This window comes from Miscanthus floridulus, chromosome 3 (genome assembly GCF_019320115.1).
Source record: "Miscanthus floridulus cultivar M001 chromosome 3, ASM1932011v1, whole genome shotgun sequence".
Lineage (NCBI taxonomy): Eukaryota > Viridiplantae > Streptophyta > Magnoliopsida > Poales > Poaceae > Miscanthus > Miscanthus floridulus.
This window is the reverse complement of record NC_089582.1, coordinates 85,397,928-85,421,559: the sequence shown is the minus strand read 5'-3', so window position 1 is coordinate 85,421,559 and position 23,632 is coordinate 85,397,928. Positions and strand designations below refer to the sequence as shown.

General features: G+C 44.4%; 2 protein-coding genes across 3 annotated transcripts; both read left to right on the top strand.

Moving 5' to 3' along the window:
• The first annotated feature begins 8,647 nt into the window (after positions 1 to 8,647).
• LOC136546034 (glutathione S-transferase T2-like) lies at positions 8,648 to 11,820 on the top strand. 2 transcript variants are annotated; one of them, XM_066538013.1, is made up of 3 exons: positions 8,648 to 8,819; positions 9,795 to 10,539; positions 10,614 to 11,820. In XM_066538013.1, the coding sequence occupies exons 2-3, from the start codon at positions 10,012 to 10,014 to the stop codon at positions 11,667 to 11,669; spliced, it is 1,584 nt and encodes a 527-aa protein (XP_066394110.1). In that variant the 5' UTR covers positions 8,648 to 8,819; positions 9,795 to 10,011; the 3' UTR covers positions 11,670 to 11,820. The 2 variants fall into 2 exon arrangements, with proteins under 2 accessions (XP_066394110.1, XP_066394111.1); XM_066538014.1 differs by having other exon boundaries at positions 8,665 to 8,696.
• An 8,929-nt stretch (positions 11,821 to 20,749) lies between these two features.
• LOC136543968 (uncharacterized mitochondrial protein AtMg00810-like) lies at positions 20,750 to 21,064 on the top strand. The gene has a single exon (XM_066536273.1). The coding sequence runs from the start codon at positions 20,750 to 20,752 to the stop codon at positions 21,062 to 21,064; it is 315 nt and encodes a 104-aa protein (XP_066392370.1).
• Positions 21,065 to 23,632: the final 2,568 nt, after the last annotated feature.

The window sequence follows — 23,632 nt, the reverse complement described above, 5'->3', positions numbered from 1 at the left end:
AAAGAGAGAAATAAATATTATTGAACAAGTTAGATGAATTAGATAAAATGGCTTAATTGTCATAGTTAAAGGATAATGAATTAAATTTAAAGCATGTTTTTAATGATAGACTAGCTCAATTGCTGAGAAAAGAGGAATTAAAATGGTATCAAAGAGCAAAGGTATAAAATCATTAAAAGGTGATGCTAATACCAAGTATTTGCATCTGGTGGCCAATGGGAAACATAGGAAAACACTTATGTTCAAGTTGGAGCAGGAGGAGGATGTAATATGTGGTGATGTAGAACTTAAGAAATAAATCACCAAGTGTCACACCCGATTTTAAGGATAAAATGAAATGCAAAATCTTATGTGCGCCCAGAGATTAGTCACACACATAAGCCGACAAATTCTAAATAGTATCATCACAAGTGTTTATTACATCACGAAGAATAAGACATAATCTTCACATAAATGTAGCGAAAGTATAAAGAAAGATCTCTCGTGGCAGCTCCATATCACAGGGACGTCAACTGGTTGACCACAAGTCTAGTAATCCTCAGGAAAGTCGTCATTACCATAGCCATCTGTTACCCATCCAGGATTTTTATCCAAATAATAAAAATAATCAAGCGTAAGTACGTGTCGTACTCAAAAAGTGTAGCATAGGGTTCATGAGGCTCAAAAAGGTATGGCTCGGGTTTAACATCAATTAGCTTTTAGTTGTCAAAATTTTAGCATGTGAGTAGCAACAAGTTGTCAAAATTTCCCATAATAAACTCATGATCATGTAATATGAATAATGAAGAGCAAAAACATATAATCATTAGTGCTCATCTATTCCGTAAATGTTCCAAGGTCGCTCGTGACCGTGAGCACGGCCGATATACCAGTTTTACACTCTTCAGAGGTTGTACACTTTCACTATGAGTCGTGACACCCATATGCCCTGGTTAATTACTACCAAAACACTTCCAAGGTGAGCAGGCAGGGTTCACTATGAAGCCTTTCAAATGTTCGTCTAACAAGTTAGGGCCATTAGATTTACTCGGCAAACAGATATAGGAACCCCCTATCGAATGGCACAATTCCATCACGGCTATACACATAAGAGTAGAGGCTGTCCTATACCCGATTCGTCAAGCCATTCTTACGCAAATAAAGGTAACCACTAACAAGCTAGAAAAGGTCCGCATACTAAGCTAAAGACAGAGTCATGTAGCCCTCACAGCTGTACTATAAGTCCTGGATGATCACTTACAGATAAGTCCTTAGGGAGAGGAATCTAAAGCATCTAGAAAGTAGCTAAACACTCCAGTCCCCTGTTTCCAAGTTGCTAAAAAGTCATGTTTTAACGTTTATTGCATATACCATTAGTGAAGTTATAAGATCATAATTTGGTTGAGCACTAGCAAAGCTACCCAATGCATATCCCATAGGAGACAAGGTATAAGTTCAATTCTAGGAAATCCTTATCAAGGTGACACATGCAATCATGAATTAAATGCATTAAGGTGAATAGGTAATAAGGATGATCCCATGCTATACTTGCCTTAATCAAAGTGTTCCTGCTGATCCTATTGGTCAAAGTAGTACTCTTGATCACCCATAAATTGCTCACCGTCTATACTCGATAATCAAAGCAACATACAAGCATCTAGAAGCAATCATGCATAGCAAACAAAGGCTATAGATTAGAACATTACACCAACAGCATAAAATCGAAGCTAAAACAGAGAAGTTACGAATTAAACAAGATTTCCTTTAATAAAATAATAGATTAAATCTAACCTCAAATTTTAAAAGTTGAAAACATGTCTAACAGTAGGATGAACTTGTAGATTACGCAATTACGAACCTAACGCAACTTGAACGGATCAAATCGGAGTTAAAACGAAGATTTTATGGCTAAAACAAGATTAGTGGCAAAACTGTAAATAGATGGAACTTGATTTTAGAATTTAAATTAATAAAATCAGATTGTAAACCGAAACAGGGACTGCGGGCATGAAAACGAAGAAATACAGGGGTTCTTTAGAAAAAATGCAGGGACGGCGGGTTCTATTCTAAAAACTTCAGGGGCTCTTTTGCAAAACAGTCGGGCGAATCGATATGATCTATTTGGGAGTGTTGGATTGAATCTGGACGGCTCAGATTAGATAGGAGGGAGAGAGGGAGCGTGATCGCCGGGGAAGGAAGCCGACAACGGTGGCGGCCATGAACGGCGGCGAGAAGCTCGTCGACGTTTGTCGATTTCGACGTTCCGGGCATCATCGGACACAGGAAAAACATGGGGAGAGAGAGAGAAGATGACGACGAACTCACCAAGACCAAGAATGGAGGCGGGAATGGACCAACGACGACGCACGGCGCAGGATGGCGGACGGCGAGCTCCTGCAAGGGTTTGGCGTCGGTGTGTAAGCAAAGGAGAGTGAGGAAAAGAGGGAAAATAGGCCCGGCGACTTCGCAAAGCCAACGCGAAGCTCGGAGACCAGCTTATAGGGGCAAAGAAACCGCGGACGACGGCGACTACTGCGGCGGATCAAGCTCCATTTTCGATGAGATCTAAACGAGGGTTGCTGTTGCGAGCTCGGGACGAGATAGCGGCCTGCTCTAGGGTTAGGAAAAGGCGGCGGGCGCAGGGCTGCTATTTATGAGGCTCTCGGCGTGGGCAGCACGCCACTCGGGCAGAAAACGGGGCGGCGGCGGACTCCCGGGCGGAACAGGGTCCGGCCTGGACTCGAGCTGGAGGAGGGGGACACGTCTGACTAGTGGGCCCACGGTGTCAGCGAGAGGAGAGAGGGGACGCTGCGTGGCTATGCTGGGCCGACTTGCTTGCTGGGCGGCGGGGAAAGAAGCGAGGCCAAGCGGGCTGCCCCAACAGGCTGAAAGGGGAGAGAGAGAGAGGTGAGGAAGCTGGGACGCTCGGGCCAAAAGCCTGGGAGAGGGGTGAGTTTTCCTTTTCCTTTACTTTTCTAAATTTCCAAAGCAATTTTCAAATCCAAATTCAAATCAATTTGAAGTTTGATTTCAAACCACACAATGCAAAAATAATATGCAACAGCATGAATGCTTAAACATGTGGGTAAACCCCATAATTGATTTTAAGTTAACAAAAATTATTATTCCACTAGGTTTAAATGCTCACACCAATGTATAAATAAATTATTTTCTCCTATTTTAAAATCATACAAATTTTAGGGTGTTACACCAAGTATTACAAGTAGTTGTTTGGGCCATCAGAGAATAACTTGTCTTTGGATGAATCACACCATGATGATATCCATCAAGTCTTTGCCCATGAAAATGAAATCCTTGTTTCACCTTTCTCTAAAGAGGTTACAGAAGCAATTTTTAGAATGAAACATAACATGATATCGTGTCGAGATGGTTTCCCACCTGAATTTTATCAGGTCTTTTGGAATATAGTAAAGGACGACCTAATGGCCATATTTATGGAGTTCCGTGAAGGGTCTTTGCCTCTCCATAGCCTCAACTTTGGGGCTTCAAAGAAGATTGATGCAAAAAAAGATTAAGCAATACAGACCATCTATTTGCCAAAATTTAGTTCTAAATCTTCACATAGGTCCGCCATCATAATTATCAAAATAGCACATAGGATTATTAAACCACCACAAACCGCCTTTCTTGCTGAGAGAAATATCATGGAAGGAGCAGTTATTTTACATGAAACTATACATGAGCTCCATACAAAGAAACAAAATGGGATAACTTTTAAGATTGATTTCGAGAAAGATTATGACAAGGTCAACTGGAATTTCTTACAACAAACTACCCTTCGAATGACAAGTTAGCTGCATCTTCAAAGAGCCATAGGAGTTTTTATACAAGACTTTATGTTCGAACTTCGAAGGGCTATTTAGGAATTGGGTCATGAAGGCCATCTATGTCATCATGACTTTAAGAAGAGTCAAGGAGTTCATTAGTAGGGCTGAAGCAGATCGATCATAACACAAGAAGCTCATAAGCGACATCATCTGTGCTCAGCGAGTACTGCAATTTATTAACCAAACCTTCGGCAGAGACCTTTTTTTTTTGTGTGACTCGGCAGCGACCATTCTAGCAAAGCTTAGTTTGGCCTTCTGAAAACTCCGACTGATAAACATGTGGATCCTCTATGTGCAGTTCGGCCAGAAAGTAGCAAGTTGATGCCCTACATCATATCGGCGATCCGCTATTTGCTGATGTCTCCCAGTCCAATAATGCTACTCAACGGTGCAGTACTTCACTGCTGTGACTTATTATATCTGATCATCATGATGATCAATAAATACCGCATCACAAACGGATTCAAATGATATTGATCCCTTAACTTTTTATATCCTCCTCTCGATAGTAAGAGCTCGTATAGTAAAAATGAAGCTGTTTTATATATATATATATATATATATATATATATATATATATATAGGGAGAGGCTATTCAGTAGCCGGCTACAAAATAAGTTATTCTGTAGCCACCTCCATTTACTATAATTTTATATACTAATTTACCATAATATAAATACATATTTACGATAGTTGGGTTACTATAACACATGGGGATATTTACCATAGTAAGGAGTTACTATAATCTTGTAAAATAACATAGTAATTATCGTAACTTAAAGTGGCTACAGAATAAGTTATTCTGTAGCCAGCTACAGGATAGTAGTTCTAGAGAGAGAGAGAGAGAGAGAGAGAGAGAGAGAAGCAGGGGATGGCATGATGCGGATTGGAGCTATATGCCTATATATAAAGAACTAAAGAAGTAGGCCAAAGCTTGCCTCATGCATGGACTTAACCAAGCACCACTGGCTGGGTAGTTGAGCTGGCTCAATATAGGAAGTGATTGGGAAGGGGGGCAAAGGTTGTGCAAAAGGAACGAAGATCGATACTTCGTAGATGCACATTGATGTGATCGTATATATACCAGAAGGTAGAGTCATGCTGCCAGACAACTGAGTTAGCTAGTATGGATAGATAACATTGCCTGACCATTATACTATATCAATATAATAGATCAAACTACTGCAGCGGATGATTTTTGTTTTCTTTTGCTTGTGCACATGCATGATTCTTTGTTGTCATGAAACAGATTAATTAGTATGGGTAGCAGCCATGATGCTTGCCACCAATAAATAAAACAATCCATATCCACATTCTTGCAGTATAAATGAAATTAAAGCCATTCTAAAATCTCTGAAATCTGAGTATTAGACATCATGCGACAAAGTTCAGTAACTTTATGTATTTCTTATCGGGATAGCAGTAGACCCTAGCGATCGGTGGTGGAGCCAGAAAACTTTAGGAGCCTAGGCTATTCTCATTATATTATGCAAAAAATATTTTCTTCTAGGAACTATAGTGTTTCTCTTTGATATAAGAAATTTTTTCTTTGCACTTTGCTGATGAGCCTGACTGGTCGCCCGGGGGTGGCCGAATAGTGGCAGTGATAAAAACATTCTGCTTCATGATCATCCGAGATATTGCAAATAATACAATATAAATATGTTAAATGTGTATTACACATTGTAATTAGATCATGTCATTTTACAATGTTCCGTAAAGAACACTGATAATCTCTATGTAATATACTACATTGGTGCCCACTTATTAGCAATGGCGTTATGATAATGAATTAGGTCAAACCCGATTATTCTGGGAACCTACACGCTTTTGTTCGTACTGCACTGCTACTTTATTTTTATCTTTCGTACCCAGCTTGGAAGTCTTCTTGCGCCCTGTTCGTTTGGCTTATAAGTCGTACTTTTCAGTCAACGAATAGTATTTTTTTCTCACAACAAATCAGTCAACAATACTTTAAATCATGGCTTATCAGCCAAGCGAACAGAGCTTTGGTCAATGCTGGGGTGTGTGTTACGAACGTTTCCTTTAATTTGGCTCTAGTAGAGTACTGTTTTCACTACCGGAAACCGGCTCTTTGCCGAGTGTTTTTATATTTGCCGAGTGCATTCCCTCGGACACTCGGTAAACGAGCTCTTTGCCGAATGCTGCAAAAAAACATTCGACAAAATAATTGCACTCGGTAAACAAATTGTTTGTCGAGTGATGAAAAAAAAACACTCGGCAAAGAAGTAAGTTTGCCGAGTGTTTTTTTTTTTTGCACTCGGCAAAGAAGTAAGTTTGCCGAGTGTTTTTTTTTTTTTTTGCACTCGGCAAAGAAGTAAGTTTGCCGAGCGTTTTTTTTTAGCACTCGGCAAAGAAGTAAGTTTGCCAAAGTACATTGGAATAAATTTAGAAAAACACGTTATGGAAAAGAAGGAAGAGGAGGAAAACAAAGGTTTGCCGAGCGCCCCCCAAGTACTCGGCAAACACTGCTTTGCCGAGTGTCAGATCTAGGACACTCGGCAAAGCTCTTATACTATAACTCACACACCTCGAAAGCGTAGCTGCGAGGCTGGTCTCCGTTGTTACGTCTTTGCTACCCACCTCTCCCCTCCACCCTCCTCTAGTCCATTCCAATCCCCCACCGGCCACCACCACCACTCCAATCGAGTCTTCGACTCCAAGCCGCGCGCCCCCCTGTTCCTCCTCGGTTCCGCGCACCGCGCCGGCGGCGGGAGGAGAGGAGGCGGGTCAGGGCGACGCCGATGCACCCAAAGCTATCGCGGACCGCCCGCGGGCTCCTCTGCTGCAGTGGGACCGCTTCCTCGGAGGACCTGTAAGTCGCCAGCTCCTTGGCCTGCCTCTCAGCTTGCGTTGCTCCCCCTTTTATGTTTCTGGGCTCGCCTGGGTTCCGCTGAAATCAATCGCGGTGTGTGAGCTCCGCAATTGGTGTTGGTGTCGATAGATGTTTGGGGATTCGTCTGGGGACATGATGGAATTCTGCGCGCTTGGTTGCTCGGTTCGCGGCATTTTCTTCTTCATTGTTTTGGCCACGCCAGATGTCGCCGGATCTAGGGACGGGCTCGATGCCGCCGCTGCTGGAGAAGAAGGCCGTGGCGTTGGGGCCCGACATCGCCAGAGGCGGGGACCGGGAGCTCCCCGGAGGCGCATCAGCGCCGGATCTCGCGGGGGAGGCCATGGGTCCTGTCCTTGGCAACGTCGTTGGCGGGGAGGGGGGCGCGAGGAGCTTCCGCATCGAGGGCGGCAGCGCGCGGGCATGGTGGCGGCCACAGCGGCGTGGTGGTGGCGGCGGAAGGCGTGGTGTTGGCAGCCTGGTGGCACGAGTTTTTTTATATATTTTTCGAAAATTCTTTGCTGAGTGTCGGTTTAGCACTCAATAAAGTGTTTGCCAAGTGCTCAATAAAAAACACTCGGCAAAGACAGCTTTGCCGAGTCTTTATTCGCCGAGTGCTGTTTTGGGTTTTGGCGTGTGTCCTGGACACACGGCAAAGCTACTGATTATGGTAGTGTTTAGCACATATTTCTACGCATGACCTTTTGATTCTCAACGAAATGCTGGTACGTACGTAGCGATGCCCTAGCCCCTAGCCCCTAGCACATATACCATCGTGGGTTTAAGCCCCTAGCACACCATGCATGCCATCCTTTGGCAAGTACTGTAGCATGAACTAGAAGCCGTGCAGCCGTAGCCGCTTAAATCTGAAAGCGAACAGGATTGGCAGCACTGTGCCTCTTGCTGATGCCTCCCCAGCCCAAAAATAATAGTGACACACATCGGCGGTGACTGACCACAAAACCTCTCCAGTCTCCAGATAGATATTGGAAGTTGTGATAAAGAAGACCTACACGTGCAGACGTGCACGATGGGAGAATCAAATGGTGAGCATGGTGTATAAAAAGAGGCATGTGACTGACCGTTCCTGCACTTGTTAATATAAGATAGATAGGATGGGACAACAGGGTATGGATATTGTGATAAATATCAAAGCCATTCTTGGATTGTCCTTTTGATCCACTCTCCCCGGATGTTCCAAGCTGTGTACATGACGATGGCTGCCGTTGTTATTGCTGCCTTTGCGACTCCCTTTGCAGCGAGCTCTCCAACCAGTGTTGTAATCACGCAGATCTTGAACAAATAAGCAGAGAGCTGCCATCGGACTCTAGTTAGTAATAATCACATGCACAAGTAGTTCACATCACACCCATGATCAGGGCTGACTGCCACTCTCGAAGCTGGCGTAGCTGGTGAATTGCCATGACTAGGGCCACCAGCTAAGCTCCTGGACCATTCATGTTTTTCATACCAGGTCACTACCACTTACAAAAGTACAGGTTTATTTGACTAGGGCCACCAGCTAAGTTCATGTTTTACCAAGTTTCTAGTAAATAGTATTCATATTTATGGTTCCAAATCAATTTATTATAAAAATATATTTCATAATTAATCTAATGATATTTATTTGATGTCATAAATATTGATACTTTTTTATCTATAATTAATCAAACTTAAGATATTAAAACATGACAATTGCACGTTTTGTGGAGGGAGGGAGTACGAAATATGAGACGGCCGCATAAGTACAGGTTTGCTAATTGTTTTGCTGGGGCATTTATTGCTGCAAATAAAGAAATTCAGAAGATATATATATATAAAAAAAAACATCGCCCCACCAGGCCACCACCACGTCCTGACCCAATCCAGCCCAACCAGCACTGGGCAACCGCAACCACCCCAGCCCAGCCCAACAAGATCCACCGGAGAGAGCACCAAGAAATCACTCCCGGCAGCGGCGTCGGCTCCAGCAAGGCTTAGCTGAGTGCAGGCCACTCTCCGACCCGGCGGCGAAGGTACTGTGCGTCTGTTCTTTGCTTTCGCGGCTCCCTAATCGGATCCCCTGCCTCCAGTGCTCGCTCTCGAAATTGGGGAGCCGGGAGCGGGTTCCCCCTCCGCGTCTATCCACCCGTGGGACGGTACGGCCGTCAGCTCGCCATTCGGTTTCTCGTTTCAGTGTTGAAAAAACCAGATGTGTTTTCTTTTCGTGTGCCGAATTTCTGTATGATTTTGCGCCCAGATTGCAGAAATCGGGGGGCAACTGTGCCAGGGCTTTTGTTTGTTTCGTCATAACTTGTAGTATCAATTATTTGATCCAGTGAGTTGTAATGTTATTGGAGTTGAAAACTTTGCCCCACGAGGTGTCAAGTCCTGGAGGCAAGAATGGGCAGTCCATTCGTTTCCCCCTCGACCAGTTCAGTGTTTTCCCATCCCGGCATTCCCTCTATAACAGCCCGCTGCAATAGATGCATGCACTACAGCTGCTTCTATTGATGTTTCTCTTTTGTCTACTGAAATTATAGAACATGTTATTTTTATTTTTTTTTGAAATAATAGAGCACTTGCCATGTTTTCCACACTCCCTAGTAGTTCGCCAGTCACTTATGTGCTACATTTTACTAGGAAAAAAAAAAGAGGAACTTTCTCCTCTCTTTTGAGTACAGCTGATGTTGTTATTGTCAGATTTATGCTGGAGGAGTTAGCTTAGGAGACTATTCTTTGTTTCAGCTTGTATGCTGCAGCCTACATAGCTAATGATACAACTCATTGGGAAATATTAAAACAGCACTAAATGAGACTGGCAGACTGCATTATTACAATGTAATGAATGGTAGTTGTTTAGAATTCATAGTTATTTCTGGAACAGCTGCAATCAAGTCTAAGCTTATCTATAATCTGGCCTAAAAAAATATGCATTTCCGAAGAGTGTAGTGAAGCCTCAGTGCTTCACCTTGCTTGTTTACTATATTTGTCATCCTATTCCTGATGGCTATTTGTTAGGTTTGTGAAAGGAAGGTGTACCAAACTCTGTATGTAACACTGCTTCGTTCGAAGTAAAGCATTAGGCAAACATCTACATTTTTGTTTGACAATTCACTTTTTCCTGTGGGCAGTCTGAGGTGGGTTCCAAAAGCTGTGAAAGAAAACTTAGGGGGTGAAAAACAGCTTGTTCAGATTTGCAGCCAAATCATATATATTCATTATATCTTCATTGAGATATCATCAGAGTTCAAGGTCCAAACATTCCTCACTAACCATTTTACTCTGGATTCCCCTATAATGATGACTCCAAATTCACAAAGCTAGTACAAACTGCTCTTTTCATTTACAATGGATCCTCGTCCTCCCAGTCATTTCTCGCATTTTAAGAGCTATCCAAATGAGCCACCAGGAATGCTAAATCCTATGAACTTCCACCACCAGCAGTTTCCACAGCATCTTTCATTTTCACATCCATCGTATGCCATGAATTTCCCGCACCAGCAATTTCCACAGCCACACCTATATCCACAAAATGTCCATTATGTTGTTGTCCAACCACAATATGCTCCTTTTTCACTACCACAACCACCACATCCACCTGTTGGGATTATGCCAACACGACCACCTCCACCTGCTGGAGTTATGCCATCACCAGCAGTGGCCCTTCCACGTCCACCACCTGCTCGGGAGATGCCATTTATGACAGTGCCAGGACCTGCTGGGGCGATGCCATTTATGACAGTGCCAGATTCAGGAACTCCACATTCCGTAACTGGTCCAGATGAACAAGACACTGTTAGTGGGGACAATGATGAGAACGATCCTGATAAGGCTGCTAAGCGATTGATGTGGATGGAAGAGGAGGACTTAAGATTAGTAAGCATATTTTGTTTTTGTAATGTTGTTTAGACATTGGATTGCTTTCTTATATATTTGTGTTGGAACTGCAGATTAGTGCTTGGTTAAACTGTCCAAAGCTGAAGAATTTCAAAAGGAAGGAGGTGTGTTGGGGGTATGTTACGCAGGCGTATAACAAAAGTACTCCAAGTGATCGGAGGAGGGAAGCAAATCACTTGAAGAGCCACTGGTCAAAGACCAATAAGAAGATTGCCCAGTTCTATAACTGTTGGTGCCGGGTCAAGGAAAAATATGCCATGGTCCAGTCTGACTGCATGCAACTTATGGATCAAACTTGGGCGATGTACTATGAGGAAGCAAGGGAAATGTATCTTGAGGAAGCAAAACATCAGTTCGCCTTCAGCCATTTCTGGAAAGCTGTTTGGGACCAACCCAAATGGTTAAGGTACATCTCCAAGAGGACCAAGTTGTCTGAGTCTGGGGACTGTACGTCATCATCTGAAGATGACGAAGATGTGGCTGAAAAAGAAGCAAGCCAACAAGGTTGCATTACTGCTAAGAAACAGGATGGTCAAGGCAAGACGTCGTCTCACTCATTGGTGTTGCAAGAAGCCACTCAATGTGCAGTGGATCCTCAAGACTTGCTTAAGGACAATCAAAAGGAGATGACTGAGTTACAGCTTCAGCATGAAAGTGCAGTGCGGGTAGATATTCCTGAAAATAAAATACATCCACAAGGTTGCAACATAGCAGAGCATGCAAGAACAGTGAATGGTGATGTTCCTGGACAAGAGACAACCCAGCGAGGTTGCATGGTGGCAATGGGCAAACGGAAACGTAAAGGCAACTTATCATCTTCTCCCATGGAAGTGCAGGAAGACATTAAACGTGCAATGGATCTGCAGGCCATGCTTCAGAAGGATCGTGAGAATATGTCAGAGGTACAATTGCGTCTCTCGAAGGAGAAGCTTGAGTTGGCCAGGCTAAAGCAGTTGGAAGCGAAGGACAAGAAGGAAACAATGCTCTACGAGAAGTACACAGAGCTGTTGACAGCCGACACTCTGGGGTTCAACGAGTTCCAGAAGGAAGAGTATGAGAAGGCAGTGAAGCGCATGGGAGAGATGCTATTTGGTAAAGATGCCAAGTAGCATACTGTAACTCTTAGACGTTTGTATGCAGTTACATGAGCATCTGTACTAAATGCTTCCTTAAGAACTTTGCTTATTTAATTTGTTGTTGTACCTTGCTTCTTCACTTTATTAACACTTCTTTATTGATGAATAACATAATTAGTTTCTTTATAAGTTTTTCTATATTGTGAAACTTTGACACCTGCAACAAAAGGCTTGCTGCATGTTCACCAAGTTATATACTTGTAACTCTTAAAATTTTGATAATGTTCCTAGATCCAACTGAGCTTTAATTGGTGAAAAGTTACTCTTTTCCTATCTACCAATGTCATGTATTGTCCACCCCCCGAATGACTATTGCATTTAGTTAAATTTTGTAGTGTTTTAAATTTTTTTTCTTTTGTTATTTGAACATGAATGTCTCTATGAATTCTTGGTGCATCCCCAGCCTTTTTTCAGCACCCTGCTTGCAATTGACGTCATCCGTATGCATTTGTCGGATCATGCTGCTTGATGATAAGCTGGAAGCCTTGCTATTGTTCAAATAATCATGCGGCTACTCCTGATGCCTCTCATGCCAAAATTGATGGCCCTATAAAAATCTAACAATGTTTCAATTTTGGTGCCATCAAGGGTCCCATCAAGGGAGGTTTCTAGTGCATCGAGACTTTCAGTAGTTAGCTAGTAAAGCAAGAAAATATCCTTTACCTTTGTTGAAATTTTGTTGCAAGTGACTTGAAAATGTCCTTCCACCAGTTTGCACATTCTATACACTACTGTGGATATGTTTTCACATCTATATCAAACTGCACTGCCAATTCGATGACGATGGAAAGGAAACAAGCAGCTGAGCTTTGTAGTGGTGGAGAGAAGCGGGGAGAGAATTTATAGGATAGTTTGGAATGAGTTTATGTTGACAAAGTTGTTGGATATTTTAGTGACCAAATAATGAAATAACTGACATTATCTTCGGCTCTTGATAGACCCACATGCATGTACTTCTGAAGATCTGGGAGTTGTTAGCTTGATCCGCAAAATTCAATACTATTTCTGTATGAACACTCATCACGTGTAATGAAGTAATATCATGTGTAATGAAGTAATTGATCCATTGTTTGTATTTATAGAATGCGTTACAAATTTCATAGATGCAATGAAGAAAGAAACCACATTACTATATTCATTATTTTTTTCATACGAGCGAAGTCAGATTGCAATTCCAGCTTGAAGGAAGTTTGATAATCTGTGGAATTACTGGATTGAATGTACCTAGCCCCCAGGAATAGAAACAGAAATGAGATGCGGAAATCATCTTACATGCAGCACCACGCTAAAAGAAAATTCCCGGAATTGTTTTTTTTTTCTCATCAAAGCTAATGAGATATGAAAGATTGAACCACAACCAGCCAACCTATTATAATGTGACTCCTGTTATGTTTTGGCTTGGTACACATACGCAGCTCAACGATTGTCCAAGTCCTAACCATCCTTGTAGCAGGAATGCCATCCTTTTGTGCTTGTTTAGATACATTTGTATTTATATGTGTTGGAGTGGATTAGAGTGAAATTAGTTAATTTTGCACTTAAATCCACTTCAATACATGTAGATAGCATCCAAACAATGCCTTCAGTGCCAATATTGGGACAAGAAAACTAATGATTTGGACTCCTTATTCCTTGATCAACTTAAACTTGTACATGAGGTGCAATAACTAATTGGACTTGGCTTTGTTGGACACCTTGTTTGGCATGTTGGGGTAACATCTTTGAGCTGAAAGTTGCATCCCAAAACTGCACACGGTCTGACAAAATTTCATAACAAGTTCAGCCAAATATTGAATTCCACATCAACCAAAAAACTGCTTCAGTAATGGAAAAAAAAAACAGGTGTATTCGTCTGTCACAGGGTGGAGCTATGTTTGGCGTTTGAACTTTTTCTGAAAATATAACTGCTTCTTACTTCCTACTCAGGGGAGATTGAAAAGGTGAAATGACAAATTTACCCATGTGCAGTTGCGCACTGATGCGTGCACCTTTTCCATTGAATTGTCCTATACTCTCCTATGCATGTAAGATGGCAGCATGCCAGCATACTCTGTGTCAGACAAGGATTCGAATAAAGGGGATTAGGTACAAACACTTGGCCCTTTTAACACTTCTTAATCAACATGTAAATGATAAACATAGCTATATTCTAGGACACAGTGAATAGTTTTAACAAAGTTGTCATTTGATGCTCTAAATAAAATCTGTTGAAGATACAAAGTATATTCGAATTAATCACAGTTAAGATTCTAGTTATATCGAAAAAGTGGGTAACATTTTCTGAATCTAGTCCTACAATCACATATGGCTAGTTATATTAATAAAAATTTACACAAGAATAATATGGTTGCACTTCTCTGTCATACAGTTAATTCCAATAGTTTGAAGTTAGAGAAGTATTAAGGTCCTTCAAACAGATTATTAAACCAAATGCTTTAATACTAGTAGACAGTAGTACGAATATGCGAGACTAAATTAGTGATGAGATACTATGATACTAGAGAAGGATGATTGACACTTTGGTAGTGGAAGCAACTAAATTCATGTGTTGAAACCAAATTTCATCTGATGTTCATCAATTCTGGTTCAAGCACTAATAGCACAATGCCTTGAAACCATATTTCCCATAGTGCATAGCCCTATCATTGTCCGTATTAAACATGTTAAATTCCACCGTGCCTCCAAATCCTACTAAGTTGCTCTCTCTCACAGATAAATATTGTATTGTCAAGATCAGGAAGCACCTGATCATGTGTTCTGCATACAACAAAATTCAAGTGTTATGCTTCCACTTGCAAGCTAGCTAGGACAGAGAAATCTGAGGTGACTATTACACATCACGTCTATATACGCATGCATTTCGAGCTAGCACATGAGGAGTGAAGAGAGGAACTTATATATATAGATGGTTGTGTTGAAAGTAACTATTAAACTTAGGAAAAGAAAGCAATAAGAGAAATAGGCTGAACAATGAAGCAGGCAGGTGCACTGTATTTATTGATTTATCTGTGTTAATTTCTTTTTGTCTTGCGATGCTTACTAGTGAAGCTGCAAATTAAATGCGACGACAACTGTCAATTCGACACTGAAAATATTAATAAACCATATGCCCCTTGAAAAACATTTATGTTTCGAAAGATAGTTTTGGTATCCAAACACTTAGAATCTAGTACCAATTTTGAACTAAATCATGAAAATTCTTCGACCATTCTTTGCCTTCCAAACAGGACTGGAACTGCCAACTTTTAGGCCAAAGTGCCAAACAAGCTGTTTGATCCATGGCCAGTTTGCATTGGGTCAGGTTAATAAACAAACATAGATTGATCAACCAATTATTACTGGCGCAACAATTGCTCAGAAATGATGTATTATTTGAATAACATTGTCATAATTGTCTCAGCGCTCACCGAAAAGAACATGTGACATAGCAGACAGTTGGAACTAATAAGCTACTCTTTTCCACTACCAGGATGCTGATCTTACATTATTGCATTGCTGCGTCCATGTAGTAAATAGTAGTATCTTCCCGAAGAGTGATGAATAGTAGTATCTCCACTAATTGTTGGAACCAAAATTCATCCAAAGCTCTTTCATTCCGGTTTAAACAACTAGCATAGTTCCTTGAATCAGGTTTAAGCACTACTAGCATAGTGCCTTGAAACCATAGACCCAGGAGTGCATAGCCCTATCATTGTCGGTGCTACTATCTGCTAAAACATGTTAAGTTTCCCTCTGCCTCCAAAACCTACTAAGTTGCTCGCTCTCTCAGAGATAAATACTGTATTGTAAACATCAGGAAGCACCTGATCATGTGTTCTGCATGCAACAAAATTCAAGTGTTATTCTTCCACTTCTTGCAAGCAAGCTAGCTAGGACAGAGAAACTGAGGTGACTATGACACATCACGTTTGTATATATAGGCATGGGGAATGGGTTTTGAGCTAGCACATGAGGATTGAAAGAGAGGCACTTATATATAGATGACAGTGTTGAAAGCAACTATATTGAACTCAAGAAAAGAAGGCAACAAAAGTAGGCTGAAAATTGAAACAAGCAGGTGCACTGTATTTATTGTTTTATCCATTTCAAAAATATTTATGTTGCAATGCTTCCTAGCGAACCTGAAAATTAAAGGCGATGATAGCTGTCGATTCGACACTGAAAATATTAATAAACCATAGCCCTTGAAAAACATATGTTGCTTATGGTACTTAGAGTCTGTTCCGAAAGATAGTCTTGGCATCCAGATCCTTGGGATTTAGTACAGATTTTGAACTAAATCATGAAAACTCCTAGACCATTCTTTGCCTTCCAAACAGGACTAGAAACTGCCTACTTTTATTTATACCAAAGTGCCAAACAAGCTGTTTGATCCATGGCCAATTTGCATTGGATCAGGTTAATAAAAAAACATAGATTGATCAACCAGGCATGGAGGTCTCTGCCTAGAACTTAGCAGCTAGTTGTGTCTCTATGGTCACCGCTTCTCTTAGAGTGGTTGATATCGCTTGGTCGCGAATTGTTTGTATGTAATTGCTTAATTGTGAATATTGTTCGATCCCTGTGAGACTAGTCTTACAGGGATCGTGTTGTGACATCTGGCCTAGTTTGAAATTTGGCCCATAGTGGCCCATATGCAAGTTAATGAGATATTGTGGAGAGTTTAGTCTCATCTTGGTTGTTAAAGGTGGGATAGACCAACATATAAGGCTTCTAGAGTCCATCCCATCATCCCCGGGTTAATCCTTTTACGCGAAGCGAGGACGAAAGCGTAAGTGGGATGGTGGTAGGTGTGGTTTGCTCCGCTTGCAGAGTGGATCTGAGCCATTTGGACTCTAGGGCATTACAAGTGGTATCAGAGCCGACCTTCGTGGCCACAGGCGCGTGCGGGCCAGGGGCGCGGACATGGGGTTCATTACACGTGTAGGCCCTATGGGGTGCACGGCATGGCACATGTGCCGGCACTGGGCGCACGGTTGCGTGTACTAAGAGGGAACATTCCTGGTCATCGTTTGCCCGGTTGTGGGTGTGTTGGGCCGACGAGGATGTTGGTTCCTTTGAGGGGGGGTGTATGTGACATCCGTCCCAGTTTGAAATTTGGCCTATAGTGGCCCATATGCAAGTTAATGAGATATTATAGAGAGTTTAGTCCCACCTTGGTTGTTAAAGGTGGGATAGACCAACATATAAGGCTTCTAGAGTCCATCCCATCATCCCCGGGTTAATCCTTTTACGCGAAGCGAGGACGAAAGCATAAGTGGGGTGGTGGTAGGTGTGGTTTGCTCAGCATGCAGAGTGGATCTGAGTCATTTGGACTCTGGAGCGTTACAAGTGTTGGTCTCGGTAAAACTTGGCTTACTAACTCCATGTGTCCTATTTTCCTCTTAATAAAAAATGTGCTTATGCACGGCCAAGAAAAAAAAAGAATACTGCCTAGACTAGTCATGTTTCCCAAGGTAGCAAGCAAACAAACCTTAAAAGCTTGAAAATCATATTTCGCTCAAAAAACATGTAATTTATGACTTACGAAGCACAATAATTGGCCAAATTGGGATTGGCCTCTAGGTCTAGAAAACATTATTCATTATTTGTTTTTACTAATCTTTTATTTGACTATCTGTGTTGGCTTGTAATACACACCGGCTAGGATATTCAAATCACTGTAAAGTAATATGCTGCTCTCCCATCTCTGAACGCGCGGCAGGGGCAAGCGTTGAAAGAGCTCCCTGCTGCTGCACTGTAGCCGCGGCAGGGGCAGGCGGCGAAAGGCTCCCCTGCCGCACTGTAGCCACAGTAGGGGCAGACACCAAAGTCAACCCTGCTGTCACATCTAGTTATTGTAGCAGCATGGCAGCCTGGTATGTCTGTGTACTAGGATTAGATGGGTAGAGTTGTATATATAGCTTCCCACTACAACTCAGTAAAGTGAGCGAGTTTGGTTTTGCCATCTGCAGAGCTCCAGCCAACGCTGGTGCTTATACTGTGTGTGTACGCTCTGTTCTCCCTCCCTTCTTCTACCTCCAGCCGTAGTGTGTGGGTCGGCAATGATGGTAAGTGGTCGGCTCACTCGTGCCGAAGATCTCGGGACTAACAAGTGTTATCAGAGACGTACAAACATCATCGTCGGACTAACCGCTAGCAATGACAGACGGTTTGGAGATGGGCGATAGCAGCGACGCTACTGTGGCTGCCCAGCCATGATAGGAGGTTGTCGTGCACATGGTGCGGGAGGTCAGCGGCACCAATTGGCTAACGCTGACTCGCACCAACTATGACAAGTGGGAGGTGACCATGAAGGTCAAGCTCAGAGCCCAACAGCTCTAGAATGACATTAACAAGGGCACCGACAACAAATAAAACGACATGTCAGCGTTGGAGGATATCATTGCTGTTGTGCCAGCAGAGTACAGGGAGCCATTGGGGGCGAAGAACTCTGCTAAGGAGGCGTGGGAGGCCATTGCAGCGATGCACGTCGGCTCCGATCACACAAAGAAGGTGACGGCCCAGCTGCTAAAGCAAGAGTATGCCACCCTCAAGTTCAAGGATAGTGAGTTAGTGGAGGACTTCTCCCTCCACCTACAGTCGCTCATCAGCAAGCTAAGGAGCCACGGCGTCACCATTGATGAAGAAGAGGCGGTCTCCAAGTACCTCCACTCCGTACTGGTAAAGTACATTCAGATAGCTCTCTCCATAGAGACGATGCTAGACTTGTCCACCCTCACCATTGAGGATGTGATAGGCCATCTGCGAGCGGTGGATGAGCGCATGGAGTAGGCCACAGCAACGACGTACAACAGCAAGCTGCTGTTGACAGAGGAGGAGTGGGCTACCTGGATGAAGGAGAAGAAGTCCGAGGAAGCCTCCTCCAGCCGCGGTGGTGATGGCAAGTGTCGTGGCAAGGCTTCTTCGGAGAATAAGAAGAAGGTTGACCCCAACGCCTGCCAACGCTGCGGGAAGACGGGCCATTGGGCAAAGGAGTGCCCAAATCGCAAGCAGGAGAAGAAGGCTAAGGCTCATTTAGCGCAGGCTGATGAGGATGATGAGGCCACTCTCCTGATGGCGACATTGCACGCAGGCGAGCTGTGTGACAACTGCCTGGCCAGGAAGCAGAGGAGGCTACTGTTCCCAAAGGCGGCCAAGTATCGCACGGCAGACGCTCTTGAGCTCATCCACGGCGATCTCTGCGGGCCAATCACGCTAGCCACAAACGGTGGTCGGCGGTACTTCCTCATGCTCATGGATGATTGCAGTCGCTATATGTGGCTGCAACTCCTAACGAGCAAGGACGAGGCGGCGGAGGTGATCATGAAGTTCAAGGCACACGCGGAGGCGAAGAGCAGCAAGAAGCTGCACGTGCTGCGGATTGATCGTGGTGGCGAATTCACTTCGGTGGAGTTCGCTGTGTACTGCATGGGTCAGAGTGTGGTGTGACACCACACCGCGCCATACTCGCCATAGCAGAATGGCATGGTGGAGCGGTGGAACCAAACAGTGGTCGGCATGGCTCGATTCATGATGAAGGGCAAGAGCATGTTGGCAAGGTTTTGGGGTGAGGCGGTGACCACGGCGGTGTTCATCCTCAACCGCATGCCCACAAAGGCCCTGAAGGGTGTGATGTCGTTCGAAGCTTAGTATGGGCGCAAGCTGAGCGTGTCCTTCCTCTGGACATTCGGTTGCATCGGCCATGTCAGGAAGACGAAGCTAATCCTCACCAAGCTGGAGGATAAGAGCACACCGATGGTGCTTTTGGGCTACAAAGAAGGTACCAAGGCATACTGGCTCTATGACCCATGCGGAGGCAAGGTGGTTGTCTTGTGCGATGTCATGTTCGACGAGAAGGCAGCCTAGGACTAGGACAGTCCGAGCACAGGAGAAGCTAGCGGCTTCACCAGCACCTTCGTCGTCGAGCACTTGGTCATCTATAGTGGTGGAGACGCTAGAGAGGAGGTGCCGACCACTCCAGCAACAGAGCTGAGCCCTCCTGTGGTGGTGCCGAGCACTCTAGGAGGGGTGCTGAGCGGTCCTACAATGGTGCCGACCACACCAGGACGGATGCTGAATGCTCCCATAGCGGTGCCGAGAGGTCTTGCAGTGGTGCCGACCACTCTAAGATTGGTGTCGAGCACTCCTACAGTGGTGCCAACCACTCTAGGAGTGGTGACGAGCGGTCTAGGAGTAGTGCCGAGCACTGCAGTCGGGGTGCCAAGCACTCCGGGTGCTGTGCCGACCACTCCAGCAGAACAGGGGACTCCATCGACGCCAATCAAGTTCTCCTCACCTCCAAGCGACATCACAGAGTTCATGAATGCTTTCCACGATGGTGAGGAGGTGCGGTTCCACAAGCTAGATGACATCATCAGCGGCATAGGGTCCTCATGCCTAGTGGGTCGGCTGCTCAATGACCTAGAGCTGCTTCTCATCAGTGAAGAGGAACGACCAACGTTTGCGCTGGCCGAGAGCGATGCAAATTGGCGACGGGCGATGCTGGAGGAGATGAAGGCAATCGAGGAAAATGAGACTTGGGAGCTCATTGATCCACCTCTAGGATGCCATTTGATTGGCTTGAAGTGGGTGTATAAGGTCAAGCAGGATGAGTGCGGCGCCATTATCAAGCACAAGGCACGCCTCATTGCCCAAGGCTTTGTCCAACACGAGGGCATCGACTTCGAGGAAGTCTTTGTGCTGGTACCAAGCATGGAGTCTATCTGACTGCTGCTGGTTTTGGCAGTAGCGAAGGACTAGCGCGTCCATTACTAGGACATAAAATTAGCCTTCCTCTGGGTTTCGCCATCAAGGGAGCGGAGCACAGGGTGCTCTGACTGCACAAGGCGCTCTACGGGCTATGTTAGGCCCCACGAGCATGGAACGCCAAGCTTGACGCCATGCTGGGCAAGCTTGGGTTCATGCGGTGCGCAACCGAGCACGCGCTCTACATGCGGCGATAGGGAAAGGAGGAGCTCGTCGTCGGCGTGTATGTGGATGACTTGATCATCACCGGTGTGCGTGCGGAGGACATCAACAGCTTCAAGCACGAGATGGCTACTCATTTTTGAATGAGTGATCTCGACACGCTCTCCTACTACCTCGGCATCAAGGTGAGACTAGGGAAGGAGGTGCTCATGCTCGGTAAGAGCGCGTACGCATTGAAACTATTGGAGTGGAGCGGCATGGCTGAGTGCAAGCCATGCATGACTCCGATGGAGGAGCGGCTGAAGCTGACGAAGGCCAATACCGTGACGAAGGTAGATGCAACACTCTACCAGAGCATTATTGGTGGTCTGCGCTACCTAGTCCACACGAGGTCGAACATTGCGTTTGTCGTGGGCTACGTCAGCTGCTTCATGGAGGATCCCCGAGAGGATCACTAGGCCACGGTGAAGCAGCTATTGCGCTACTAAAAGGATCAAGATGCCCAAGAGGGGGGTGAATTGGGCTAATTCTAAATTCTTTCAATGATTAAGCCCTACACTTAGCCCACTTCACCCCTTGTGCCTAGAATATGTTTCTAGTGTTCTACCGGACAAAAGTTTAGCACCTTAAGTTCTAATCCTACTCTAGCATGGCAATTCTATGAATGTAAAGACAAGAAATGATTGCTCGAATGTAAATGCTCAAAGTAAAGAGAGGGAAAGGAATGCGGCAATGTTTTGCTGAGGTATCGGAGAGTCGCCACTCTCCACTAGTCCTCATTGGAGCACCCGCACAAGGGTGTAGCCCCCTTGATTCGCGCATGGTTCAAGCGCTCTCTACAGTATGATTCTTCAACACTCCGCCACGGTGAATCGCCCACAACTGCTCACAACTTGAGTTGGGTCATCCACAAGCTCCACCGGATGACCACCAAACTCCCAATCACCACCGAGCCATCTAGGTGATGGCGATCACCAAGAGTAACATGCACAAACTCTCACTTAACCTCAACAAGCCTAATGAGAAGGGTGGATGCACACTTGCTACTCTCCTTGCACTAATGAGGACCTTAATCTTGGATTCTCAAATCTCAATCACCTCACTAGGCTCTTGCTCTCCCTTGCACTCTCAAGGTGTTTCTTAGCTGAATAAATGGGCAAGAGACCTCCCTTGGACGAGTGGAGTAAATATTTACACCCCCTCATTCAAAACATAATGTTTGGAGGCTGAGTCAGCATTCTGCGGGGTGACCAGACGCTCCGATCAGGGTGACCGGACGCTCCAATCAGTTATACCCGCAAAGAGCCGTTATGCTCTGATCGGACTCTGACCAATGTCTGGTCAGCACTGACTGGACGCATCCAGTCAAGAAAAATGCACTCTAGAACCTTATTGATATTGACTGGATGATGGAACCTAGAGTTCGGTTAGTTCACTGTTAAGTGTTCGGTCAGTTATCGAATCCTGACTAGCGTCTGGTCAGTACTGATCGGACGTGTCCGATCAGAAAAAACCCTCTCTGGAACCTCTCTGAGCTGACCGGACATAGGCACCTAGCGTCCGGTCACTTTTCACTCAGCGTCCAGTCGCAACCAGACGACTTTAGTTGATCAGATGAGCTGACCAGACTCACCCTCCAGCATCCGGTCACAACCAGACCTGTGTCCGATCAATCATTTGACCCTCCATTCACTTCCAACTCAAAATCCTATGTGAATGAAGTTTACTCCAATTGATCTTAGGGCTACTCTTGAGCTACCTAGTGCTAGTTTTAACAAGTGTGCACTACACCTAACCCACTAGACTCACTTGGGTCAAGCTACTGTCCCTACCCCCTTAATAGTATGACCAAAGGAAAAACAAAGTCCTAAACTACTCTAAGTGTCTCTTCAACACCAAACAACACTTAGAACTAGTCCGTCCTTAACCTTGTCATCCATCCTTTGAAAACTGAAATGATTCCCATCGTCAGGGGCATGACAACCATGATTGCCCAATCAATTACCATTACCGTGACCTAACTCAAATTGCCTTTGCAAAACACACGTTAGTCATAGTAATCTCATGCTGTCATTAATCACCAAAACCCAACTAGGGGCCTAGATGCTTTCAATCTCCCCCTTTTTGGTGATTGATGACAACACCACCTCGAGTATGTAGAAGAGATGAGTGAGGTTTTCAACATGCTTGGTTCATATAAGCTTTCAACAATAAGAGCAAAGGGGTTAGACATGCTTATATGACCCAAGCCAACATGGTGTACTCAATAGATATGAATTAAGCATGAGTACAGGAAGTAAAGCTCATTTGAATCGGAGTAAAACATGGAAGCAAAGCAAATGAGCATAACCAAGTGACATGACATATATTTAAATCAATGTAGAGAGCACACATGTCACATAAGTCTCACCATCACAAGTATATAGTGCAATGCATGAAGGTAAACATGAATGCATAAAGTATCACACATAGAAAACCAAACAAAACGAATGAATCAAATGCTCCCCTAGATGTAACGCTCCCCCTAGATCTAACATACTCGCTCCCTTTCCCCTTTGACGTCAAGCACCAAAACTTAAGGGTCGGATGGTGGGACAGGAGTAGTCGAGTCGGGCGCTCAGGTGCGGTGAGAAATCTAGAACTGAGCAACATCATCCTCTGACCCTGAGCTCTGAGTGGTCTAACCCTCTATCGCTGGAAGTGAAGGTGAAGCGGTCTGGGTCTACTCAGTAACTAGCGCAGCCTGTGACTCTAGAAGTATCACTGTAGGAAGTGGAGCCACATCTACCACCATCGCTGTCGCTAAAACAACTAAAGTAACTGGCTTGGATGATGCAACAGATGATGGGAGTGTCTCAGTAGTCTCGATAACTGGAGTAATTGTGGTAGGGATAGGGACTCGTAGCTCTAGAGGTGTAGGCTACCCTATAAGCTCACTGAATGTAGCACCGAGACTCCTGGATACTAGGGTGCCCGTCACTAGCACTGAAGAACTCTAAGGAGGAGTGAAGCCCGTAATAATGGGA

Coding starts and splice junctions, on each gene's coding strand:
- LOC136546034 (XM_066538013.1), top strand. CDS start 10,012: ATGGATCCTCGTCCTCCCAGTCATTTCTCGCATTTTAAGAGCTATCCA. Junction 10,540..10,613: donor AAGAGGAGGACTTAAGATTA/GTAAGCATATTT, acceptor TTGGAACTGCAG/ATTAGTGCTTGGTTAAACTG.
- LOC136543968 (XM_066536273.1), top strand. CDS start 20,750: ATGAGTGATCTCGACACGCTCTCCTACTACCTCGGCATCAAGGTGAGA.